Below are 12,055 nucleotides of genomic sequence, written 5' to 3' on the forward strand. Positions count from 1 at the left end.
TGGCAGCTCCACTTGCAATCCAGCTCCCTGTTGATGATCAAGATAAAGCAGTGTAAGATGGCCTACATCTTTCCAGCCCTGACACTCACATGGACACCTGAATTAAACTCCTTGCTTTGGCATGAACTATCACTAGGCCACTGTAGATACCTTTAGAATCTATCACCAGATGGAAGGTTTCTCCCACTCTCCCTTTCTTTTCTGTGAATTGGTCCTTCAGAACAAAAACATTTTAAGAGAAGTATAAATTGCTCATAAGGAGGTTATATTCTGCAAGTTATTTTATAACATCAGAATGCAAGATTGGTTTCATAAATCTTGGTTACTAACCATTGAAAACTGCGAGAGCCTTAAGAGCCACTCTTCAGAACATCTGTTTCCTTGGAAACTATTCTATCCCTGAATCCTTTCAAAGCATTCTTCTCAGGTCTGAAGAGAATAATGTAGCACTTGGGAACAAAGATGCAGCCCAGGAGTGCCACACTGGAGGCCAAGATAGAGAAGACCTCCACAGCCACCATGACCTTCCCCTTGGTGCTGTAGTAGACAGGCAGGAAGGTCACCCAGACATTGCAGAACACCAGCATGCTGAATGTCAGGAACTTGGCTTCATTGAAGGTGTCAGGCAGATTCCTGGCTAGGAAAGCCACAGTGAAGCTCAGCAGGGCCAAGGAACTCAGGTAGCCAAGGACACAGTAGAAAGCAGTGACCGAACCCTTGTTGCACACCAGGATGATGTGGCCATGCTCTGAGTGTGCATCTGTGTCAATAAAGGGAGGAGAAGTCCCAAGCCAGATGGCACAGAGAGCAAGTTGGATCAGGGAGCAGATGGGGATAATGGAGTTAGGTACCCCTGATAGCAGCCAGTGTCTCATCCTTCTCCCTGGGGCAGTGACCTTGAAGGCCAGAAGCACAGTGATAGTTTTGGCCAGGACAGTGGAAATAGCCACAGTGAATACCACTCCAAATGTGGTCTGCTGGAGGACACAGGTGGCTGTGTTGGGACGACCAATGAACAGTAAGGAGCAGAGGAAGCAGAAGACGAGGGCGATGAGCAGGATGTAGCTGAGGCAATGATTGTTGGCCTTGACTATGGGAGTGTCTTGGTGCTTCATGAAGACCCCAAGAACCACAGTGGTGAGGACAGAGAAGCACAGAGCTGTGAAGACCAGGGTCATTCCTAATGGTTCATCATAAGCCAGGAAGGCCACAGCTTTGTTTAGGCAGCGGTCTTGCTCTGTGCTGGCATATTGATGATCAAGACACTTCACACACTGGTGCATATCTGGTGAAAAATGTAGAATAATGTTATCCAAAGTTCAGCTATTTCTAATTTACAAGGTCCTTCTTGAACACCTGACTAGCTTGTTTATTTTTATTTTATTTTATTTTTTCGACTTTTGTTTAATATAAATTTCCAAAGTACAACTTTTGGATTATAGTGGCTTTTCCCCCATAACCTCCCTCCCACCCACAACGATCACATCTCCCACTCCCTCAGCCATCATATCCTTCTTTATTCATTTTCAAAGATCTTTATATACAGAAGACCAATGTAGTATAGTTTAGGCAGATAGTCCTTATTTGATTTTGAAGACAGCACACAAAAATGACATCTAGGACATTATTGGTCATCATTCATGCCCATCTCCCTCATGTTATCCAGAGTTATTACTTCACCTCCATAAGTCCTTTCCATACTGATGAGTACATGCTGTTTTTCTCCTTACAAAGTCCTAAGGCCTAGTCCCTGAGTCTACTCATGGTGATTTAAAAACATACCTTAACTTGTGTCTTGTTAGCACCAAAAAATTCCTTCTTCATGGTTTCTTCAGATTAGGAAGTGGTGATCAAGGTGCCAGAGGATTCCATGGTGTTGAGGGCTACTCTGCCCTTATACATGGTGCATACTTGCTGCATCCTTACTTTGAACAAGAGCAAGTAGCAGCCCTTGTTTTTTTAATTTTTTATTTAACAAATGCATTTTTTCATAGAAAGAACTTTAGGAACATAGTGGTTCTTTCCCCTAAGCCCACTCTCCCACCCCAACTCCCATCCCACCTTCCTCTCCCTCTCACAATCCTTGTCATTATGGTTCATTGTTAGTTTGATTTTATATGCAGAGGACCAACTCCATATTAAGCCAAGATTTCAACAATTTGTATCAATGCAGACACACAACATATACAGTTTGGGGGAAAATTTGCAGTCGATTCTCATAGTACACCTCATTAGGGATGGAGGTCCTACATGGGGAGTAAGTGCACAGTGACTTCTGTTGTTCCTTTAGCAATTAACACTCTTATGTATGACATCACTGATCACCTGAGGGTCTTGCCATGCATTGTAAAAGCTATGGAAGCCTTTTGTAAACATAGACTAAGTCAACATTTTGACATGGACATAAGCAAAGTGGATGCTCTCTCTGCCCTTCAGAGAAGAGAATATTTTTCTTAGATGACTGTTTCTTTCCATTAAGGACTCATAGAGATCCTCAGTGTGGGCTATTTTTTGCCAGATTCTTGGTTTTCCATGCCTGTAATGAGCCCTTGTTTTGATGGTGCTATTCACTCTGTACTCTCATGGCCTCATCAACCACCCAAGGGCTCAAGTCTGTTTTCAATAAGTATTTGTTTATTTATTTATTTATTTGTAATTTACTTGAAAGACTTAGTTCCAAAATAGGAGAAGTGGGAGGGAGGGAGAGGGAGAAGGACAGAGGACAGGTATAGAGAGGGAGAAAGGAAGAGATGGAAAAAGAGAAAGGGAGAGATCTACTACCTGGTGATTTAGACCCCAGATGGCAACAATAGCTGGAACTGAGCCACTCTGAAGCCAGAAACTGGGAACTTCTTCTGGGTCTCCTATGTGGGTGTGGGCTCAGAAACCTGGGCCATCTTATGCTGCTTTCCCAAGCATCAGCAGAGAGCTGGACTGGAAGTGAAGCAGCTGGGACTGGAAGTGGTGCCCAGTTGGGATGCTGGTATCACAGCCAGAGGCTTAACCTACTGTGCCACAGTGCCAGCCCCAGGTTCCTATTCTTAGTAACATGGACTGGGAGATTTACTTTGTGAATTTTGGGTGCACAGAAAGCACACAACCATCTCACTAAAGCACATCTCTCTTAGATAGCGTCTGTATTAAGTCATTCTAGATGCAAGCACTGATTGAGAGAACACCATCAGAAGGCAGGGTTTCAAGTTCCAGAGAAACACGGAAGAGATGTACACTTGATACCAGCTGGATTAGTTGCCACCCTTGAGCATGTTTCCATCAAGGAACACACTAGGATGCTGCCTGTAATCAAAGTCAGTCTGTAGTTCTCCTTGAACCCTACTGGCATATTTCTACTTTCTTGCCATTTTATCCTTGAACATGAATTTTCCCTCTAGGTCTGTCAGTATTCTCTTCTTTTCTATATATTAACCCATTGTTGTCTGATGTCTCAACTTGCAGATATCTGCCAATATTTAGTTAGTCATAACCTTTGGATATTTCATACTTTTGAGACATTACATGTGCCGTCTTTCATAGCTTCATTTTCCATAACTGGTCAGCAAAAATAACTGTTCTGTGTGTTTAATCTTGTATTCCAGCTCTACTTAACTCAATTATTGATTCACTAACCTCATTACAGCATCCCAGTATCAGCTGAAAACAATGCCACTTGTATATCTTCCTTTTTAGTAAGTTGCATGTCTTTCTTTTTCGATAATATGCACAGAGCAGTCTCCTGGTAATTTCCTGCAGAAGTTATTCTTTTTTCAACTTTGTATCCAATCTTCAGCCATAAGTTCCATGTTTTTTAGCATTCTAAAACACTCTTTAGGATTGAAAATTGATCCTACTTTTTGGTGTTTTTGAGTTTTTTCTTCTTTGTTTACAATTCTTAGATCCCTTAGATTTTATTAAATACCTTTCTTCAGTTATGCTAATTCTTCTTACTATTTTCTCAGGGATTATAAACTGAATTACATTGCATGCAATGCTTGGGGCATGATGTAACCTATTTAAAAATACTTTTGGATTTTCCATGTTCGATATTTCAAATGTGTGAATTTATTTCAACAACAGTGTCTTACAATTTCATTTTGCAAAACTATCTGGCAATATTTGATCAAACAAGTTAAGATGTTGCTGTAGAAGAAACAGAATTTTTGCACTTACCTGTTCTCTGCAGGAATTCAGACAAGATTTCCTTTCCTATGTGAATGTTTGGTAAAAGTCGTCTGATAATTTTTTATCACAATAAAAGTATTGGGAATTATTTTAATAACTGTGAGGATATTTGGATTTTTCAAATATTTCTCAATATATTTCATAATATTTTTACCTGGAAATTTCTGAATTCCTTTGATATTCTTCAATGTATCACCATTAAATAATTAATATGTTCTAATATTAGTATTTTTTATATCTGAAGAGACTGCCTCAGCTAATCTTGTTTTTTGTACCATTCCCTCTTACTGAGGTTAATAAAATTTGCTTGTTTCTGATTACCAACTTTAAATTCTTCCAATTTTTATTTACTTCAGTTTCCTATAATGTCCACATCCTATCTTCAAGGACTTGTGTTGAATTTGCTGTCACTGACCTTTCTTGCTATGCATACTTTTTACCATTGATGTCAGCCTGCGTTCTTTTGAAATAGATTTTATACATGTGTATATGTCTGTAAATATATGAATGTTGTTGAAGTTTCATATTTTGAGCAACAGTGATTTTTCTCAAAGGCTAAGGTTAGCCCCATTTATGATATTTTATGAGTATTATCCCTTGATGAAATAATGTCTGATTTGTAAGATTGTTTTTCATATAACACATATGCATTAGAGTTGTACTTTCTCACTCCAAGCATGCGACACTTCAATTTGGTGAAAGCACTTTTATCTATACATGAACAAGGAACACAGACATGAATTTACCTATACTGAATTAGTATATACACCACAGTACTCCCTCGGATTGTATTCTGTTGACAGAATCTGTTATTATCACCAATAAGTTTTAAAAAATTAGAATGATACTAAAAATATGGTGAAAATAACTACACATACAACATGAGCATAAATTGAAAATCTTCACAATACATGTGATGATAGCCTATTGCTGCTTCATGGAACAAATCTTAGAAATCCTACACTGCTTTATGGAGTGAATATTCTCCAATATTGGTTTCATTCATTTTTTACCACACATATAATCCTGAACTCCAACACAGTCTGCCTTCCAGTGACACTAAGTCTTTCATATGATTTCACAAACACTACATGAAGCAGAGTGTAGTGTGGGAATTTTTTTTTCTTTTGAGGATTATTACTGATTAAAGGGATTAATTTCTACTGAAGGATGGAAGAATTTTCTGAGCAGTCATGTTCCACATTTTATCTTTCCATGGAGAATTGGAAATTCTAAGAAACAGGTGTTAACTTCTCCATGAGGCTGGCACTGACTTACCTGTCTGATTGGAAATCTCATTCCCAGGACAAGGTGTGCAATCAAAACAGCAGGTAGGCTTTCCCTCCAGAGGGGCTTTCCTGAATCCAGGGCTGCAACTCACACTGCATACTGAGTGTGGAGTCTGAGCAAAATCAGATGAGCATTGGTCAGAGTTGGGATTATTACTTAAGTTCCAAGTAGAGGGTTTTCAAGTCCTGCAAACCTATTCACTGAAATGGTAAACACCTATTTCTGACATAATGACAGCATGCAATTTGATTTTCTAAAATAAATGGAATCAAAATGTGTGGAGGAATGAGGGTGTGTACTGTCCATCCTCAGACACTAAAAACATAACAAAGTATTTAGATTGGAAGAGGAGTTGTTAATGTCATTAAATGTCCTATTAATTAGCCATGTTGCACAAATTCCCATACCAGTTTGGGGGTAACAGTGTGCAGTGTGATCCTTATGAAGATTCCAACTTACCTCTGTAATTCCTGTGGCCCACTCTATCAAATTCTCAGAGAGAGACAACTGTTGGGCATGCGGAACATATGGGGAAAACTTTCCTACTTTAACCTTATGTCCAACACCATACGGAAAATTCCAAAAGTTGAGAATGTCGTATTCAGCTTCCAAATTTCTTTTGTGATTCAAATTCACTAGGGCACCAGCAGGATTGGTAAATTGGAGGTTCTTGAGAAATGGGTGCAACTGAAAAAATGCATCATATTCACATGAAGACTGCCCAAATGATAACACACCAAACCCAGGTTAGAGAAAGTCTCTTTTTCTCTGTGATCACAAATAAACAAAGGAATCTTTTTAGAGCCACCAAACCAAATACAATAAAAAAAAAACTGATGAGAACTACATCAAAGTAAGTACAACTTCACTCATTTTCATCCAAATACAATGGCAATCAAAAATATCTAGCTGTGATATTCAGAGCATTTCCAACTGTGGAGTCCAAGCTACCAACACTCACTTATTTTCTCAGTGTACCTAGGACAATCATCTGTAATGCAGCTACCAGAATAAACAAGTGTGTGCAAATTATATGAGATCTGTTCTATTCATTGTAGATGAACATCCTGAGCAACAATTGACAGTAAATATAATTATTATACTGCTGAGATTGAAAACAGAATGAAACAGTCTAAGTATTGCAAATCCAAAATTAAATTGACAGGATGAGTGAGTACTCTTTAAGACACAGCATTAATGCTTAGCCAAGTTACTTTCCCACTTGTCAGTGGAACCCTTTCTTTAATGACATATTAAAGGCACAGGCTCATTTATATCTTGTGACTGGAGAAAATATGCTACTCTACTTGGTTTGAACACCTGCAGAAGCTCTTAAGGGGATCACTTCAGGAGTACCTGTCAACAATGGAAACCAAGTTACCTGCCAGGGAGAAAATGCCACCTTTGACCGCTTGTTCCCTGGCTGCATTTCTAACTCTTGTAGAAGCATCTCATGTATGCTGTGGGCCACAGCATACACAGCATTGTATATGTTGTAACTCCCATCACTCATGCTCATATCAAAATGATGTGGAGGCAAGGATTCCAAGGAGGCATTCAGTGGACACTTCTGCAAGGTGTTGCAGGATGTCCCAGTGAATAAGCAACCAAAAGCCAGTGACCAGAATGTAGAGAGGTAAATGTCTTCTGGGTATTTGGAAGGGTTAGCTGTCCGAAGAAAGTTTTTGAAACCAGAGATCTCAGCATGGTGGTGTGAAAAAATGAGGGTCCCATGGAATGAGTGGAGCAGGAAAGGTTTCTCAGAACTGGCAAAATCCCACTGTGAGGTTGTGACCCAAACTTTCCATGTCATTACACATCTCCATGTTGCAAAGCTGACACCTATGAGTGAATCAGTGTCACAGAAAAGAATCACCACATTTGCTGATGATTTTATGATTTGGATGTGGTATGGCCAGTGGACTGAAGAATGTGAGTTCTCAGTGGCTGGGATCAGTTCCACGAAGTCCACACAGACGCCATTCTTCTGCAACTCTACTTTCAAATCAGTCATAAACTGAATACCTTTTGGGAGGTCTGAGATGGCCAAACCCACCCAGGTCCAGCTGAAATGAAGCAGCAAGGAGACCATGCCATGGGCCAGAGAAGTGTCTTTGGGTGCCATCTGATAGAGGGAAGGAAACTGACCACTGTCACTCAGAAGCGGTTCAAAAGACCCAAGAGTCAGCTAAGGGAAAATGCAAGAAATATGTGTAGGGTTATTGCCATAGTGTACAATCTTATTCCTGAAGAAATTAAGCAAATGATGGAAGTGTCAGAAGATTTTAGAATATTTCCTTTTTCTCATCTCCCACTACATGAGATTCCTAGTTCATGAGTCATTAGCCTCACAAGTTGATGAAAACATTTCTCATTTTCACTCACCCACATTTTTGCTTCAGAATAATTGTGGCTAATCCATCAATCCTCTGAATGCCTTCTCTTTAGATCACACACTGTGGCAAATGTAGAAGGTCTCTGTTGCTTAAATTTTTAGGTCTAAATAAGCCACCTAAGTTGATGTGCTTTTTCTCTTTCTTTCCCTTGCACACTCACCTGTGGAATTTTGTAGAGTTCCAGCAGTGTCCCCATTTGGATAGCAACACTTGTGCCTGATATTACAGCTACAGACTTGCTGTGTTTCCTACATGTGTAATTAGGAATGTCCTCTTCCAGTCCCGCAAGCCAGATGAAGGGATTCTCTATCACCATCATGTCACTGTGCATGACATTATAGAGATCAAATCCCAAGGTCACGTTGGGTAAAAGATAGGGGTTCTTGTTGATCTCCTCAATAGCGAAAACCAAGGCCAGAACATACTGGTAGTTTTTGGACTGAAACCTGCATGGAAGTCACAAGGATCTTTAAGGGAAAAGCTTCCAATCCATATTATCATCTATGCTACTGTAATTACTGTGACAGATGGATGACCAGGCCAAAAATTCATATGCTCTAACCCTTCTCTGCACATTTGCTAAGGACAGAGTGTGAAGACTGCCATATTTGCAGGACCCATGTCCTCACCAGAACCAAAGCTGCTACTACCTAGATCCTGGTCTCCCAGATTAAATGATTCTGAAATATAAGATCTGTTTTTACACCATAATCTTGGGCATGTTATCACATGGCTGCCCATGCATTTTGATTTAAATCATCTCTGGCAACAGCTATCTCTTTTAAGTTCTTTATTTGATTTCTAGTGTAAATTATAAATAGGCTCTGGAATGCCTTCTCTAAAGATCATGGACACCTATGAAGAACATTGCAGTTGTCAAAGAAAACATAAGGAAAGGCACATCATCTGGAGCATTGCTTCTATAAATATTTCCTATAATCACAAACTGCAATGATTCTTCATCTTATCACATCATTAAACACTTCTTGAAATAGGAGTCATATGACCATAAGGCTGCAAGTTGTAATGTGCAAAGAGAGTATCTCAACTGAAGGCTATGTGATCCGCAAGAGGATGATATCAGAGCACTGGATGGTAGATGGAAGTCTGGAATTAATCCTGAAAAATATCTTCCCCATCAAACTTACCCATCAACCACTATCACAAGCCAGGAGAATGAAACCAAATTCAGAGCTTGAAAGATGGAAAGCAGTGAAAAGGGAGGAGCACTTTAGAGAAGCCTGAAACACTCAGTAGGTGGACTTGAAACACTGGGCTGTGAGACCTGTGACTCTTTACAACTAAGACAGTTATGGATTTATTTAGAACACTAAGCATATGTTAAAGTAAATCATGACCAGTGGTATCAGTGTTTACTCCAAACAGGCCTTCTTCTCTCAATTTTTCCCTACAGAATTGAACATAAATAGCCTTCCATGCAATGAACATGATGCATTTCTCGTTTCTGGGATCTGACATTTGACAAAGAATGCAAATGTTCAGCCCTTTGTTTTTATTTCAGATGTCCTTTGTGTTGAGTCTTGATGAATAGACAAGGTCACGTACAATGCTTGTTAAGGGTCATTTTGTGCTCCAGAGGAAGTGACAGTTTTTTATTTCTTGGTTCATGGTGAAACATAATATGTATGTATGCATATTATACACCTATTCTCTCTCTCTATTTATATACAGGTGTTCTATAATCATGTTGCTTTATATATATTGTTTTATATATATATAGTTCCTATAAATATGTGCTATCAAATACTTCATTCATACTTTGTAGAATGAGGAAATTTGAAAGACCTTGCTAAATGAATCAAATAATATTCAGTTTTGTGTTTCATGTATGTCTGTTCCTCTCCTCATTCTTCTACACTTCCATCAATTCCTCATGCTCTCATTTTATTCACCAGCTCCTGCCAGCACCAAAATATCTAGAATGCTCTTAGACGCACTGGGCTTTTTGAGAGTTGCCCTTTTGATCTGTTTAATGCTCTGTTTCTTGTCTCTAAGAACAGTTTATCAGTAGTTATTTTATGTTCTAAAGTTCATGAATCTAACATTGCAGGGTATAGTGTCTATTGATAGTTCAGTATTGCTTTTTTTTCCAAGTATCATCAATACAGGTACTTTCTCCCGGGTTTGCTAAGATTTAATTTTGATCTCCCATTTGCATGGCATACATCTTGGAGGAACCTGGGCTCTATTCATAGTATCTTTTCCTGCTACTGGAAATTCACTACCTCCTGGTCTCTACCATTTCAGAGAACATTTAAATGATGTGCTGTATGCAAAAACATGGAGAATACTACTGCTAATATTGTATAAATATTTATAAATGAGATACAATGTGCAAATATCATATTAGGTGAATTCATAAATATCAATGTGAAGTGAATATTATAACAAGCTAGTATCCAAATTAAATATTTTCAGGAGAGATCTTTGGACAAATGCCTAAAATACTTCATCAGTTGCTTCACTTTGGTGGCACAAACTATACTTCTCAAATCCATTGGCTTTAATGATACTGCAGTGATCTATGTCCTGATATCTACTTTCTATCAATGATCTATGCAGTGTCAACATAATTCCTGTAGCATTAAAGTAGAAATCAATTAGAAAATTAGAAAAATATTTGTGAAGAAATAAGTACGCTGTCCTAAAAGATAGTATATTGTGTAGGAATGAAATTTAATATATATATATATATATATATACATTAGTATATATATAATGAAACATTTATATTTAGCTAAAAAAGAAAGTATCTGAAAGAGGATCAGAAGCAGATAAAACCCCATCTGAAATGTATTTTCCTGATAAAATGATAGACTCATGGACACATCGTCAATGTTGTGGATTACAATCATTAAAATTTTTGCAGGTATATTCCTCATTAAAATTTAATTATTATTTTATTTGTGCAAAGGTGTTGCCCTGAGATTACTTTTACCTAATAAAAAACTTACTTTCTTGAATATCTTTTCTCCTTTATGACTGCAGAAAAAATGAAGTGTTCTTATGATCCCAAATCTAGCACATATTAGAAAACATTGTGAGCACATGTGGAAGAGCTCATCTAACTCAGGTTTGTTCATTTCAATGCGTGGGTTCTCTAATAATCTGCTACTGAGGCACAATAGGCCCCTGAGCTGATGAACATGCATAGGGAATGACAGGAACATACCAACCAGACTCTCCTTCCTCTTATCAGGTAACATTTCCTGAATTATTCAAGGTGCCAGGCAAGAAGAACTGTCTTTCTCTTGACCCCACACTAACTATCAGCAATTTTTTAGGAGGGACAGAGGATGGACAGGGCAGGAACACAGAATGCATTTATCAATCATTAGCAGACCAAATAACAAGGAGCTATTATGCAAATCAAGGGAAAAGGATTATGGCAAAGAGAACTTACCCTCTGAATATTATATTATTTTTGAAATTATTCATGATTCTATCAACGAGGTATCTGTAAATGGGGAAAAAGGCAGCAATCTCAACATCTCCATCCTTGAAAAAACTCCGTTTCATCTGGAAAAAGCAGTTGTGATCATCATGACATGTCACAAGGAGATACAGCTGCAGAAAGAGCAACAGAAAAATCAAAGGAAACATCTTTGAAATCTGTGAAAAACTGTAAGACACAATTGCAGTGGAACATGCAGCGTTATGCAGGTGCATAACTAGAAAGTGTGTGTGTGTGTGTGTGTGTGTGTGTGTGATTGCTTGAGTCAGGCCACATTAATACTGCTCCATCTGACTTCTTTCCACCAGTTGTCCACCCGTCCATGGGGGAATCTGAAACCCTTTCTGCCCCAAGGCTTTGCAGCTCAGGTCTTCTGTCTTGGTGAAAAACACAACAAGAAAAACATGTTTGTGAATCATCCTCTTCACCCAGGTGCCAGGATTTCCTCCAAGTCCATGGATACAAAGACTCAAGGGAGAAACTCCTGCTAGCTACATTTGGTCCAAGGGCATTGTCAATAAACCACCCCATAAACAATTATGTACCTGGATTGCATCAGAGGGCATGAAGGGAGGCATCAGGTGAGGTTCTCATTAGTGTTTCAGACCAGAAATCTCTAGTGTCAAAGAATTCAAAGACCCAAATAGCAATGGGCAACCACACATTTTCTTGATGCCACACAGACCCCAAACCAATCCTGTTTACAGAGATACCC

At 38.8% G+C, this 12,055-nt stretch overlaps 1 protein-coding gene across 1 annotated transcript in view; it reads right to left on the reverse strand.

Annotated features, from left to right (window-relative positions):
* Nucleotides 1-350: 350 nt before the first annotated feature.
* The window catches only part of LOC127490096 (vomeronasal type-2 receptor 116-like), a 36,010-nt gene continuing 24,305 nt past the window's right edge, over nt 351-12,055 (reverse strand). The window contains exons 2-7 of the mRNA XM_089316340.1: nt 11,290-11,453; nt 8,026-8,311; nt 6,851-7,657; nt 5,929-6,156; nt 5,458-5,581; nt 351-1,285 (exon numbers count right to left, since the gene is read on the reverse strand). Coding sequence (XP_089172466.1) covers nt 351-1,285; nt 5,458-5,581; nt 5,929-6,156; nt 6,851-7,657; nt 8,026-8,311; nt 11,290-11,453 — 2,544 coding nt within the window. The remainder of the gene's footprint in view (nt 1,286-5,457; nt 5,582-5,928; nt 6,157-6,850; nt 7,658-8,025; nt 8,312-11,289; nt 11,454-12,055) is intronic.

Source organism: Oryctolagus cuniculus, chromosome 16 (assembly GCF_051225735.1).
Source record: "Oryctolagus cuniculus isolate XC-2025 breed Fujian yellow rabbit chromosome 16, ASM5122573v1, whole genome shotgun sequence".
NCBI classification, from domain to species: domain Eukaryota; kingdom Metazoa; phylum Chordata; class Mammalia; order Lagomorpha; family Leporidae; genus Oryctolagus; species Oryctolagus cuniculus.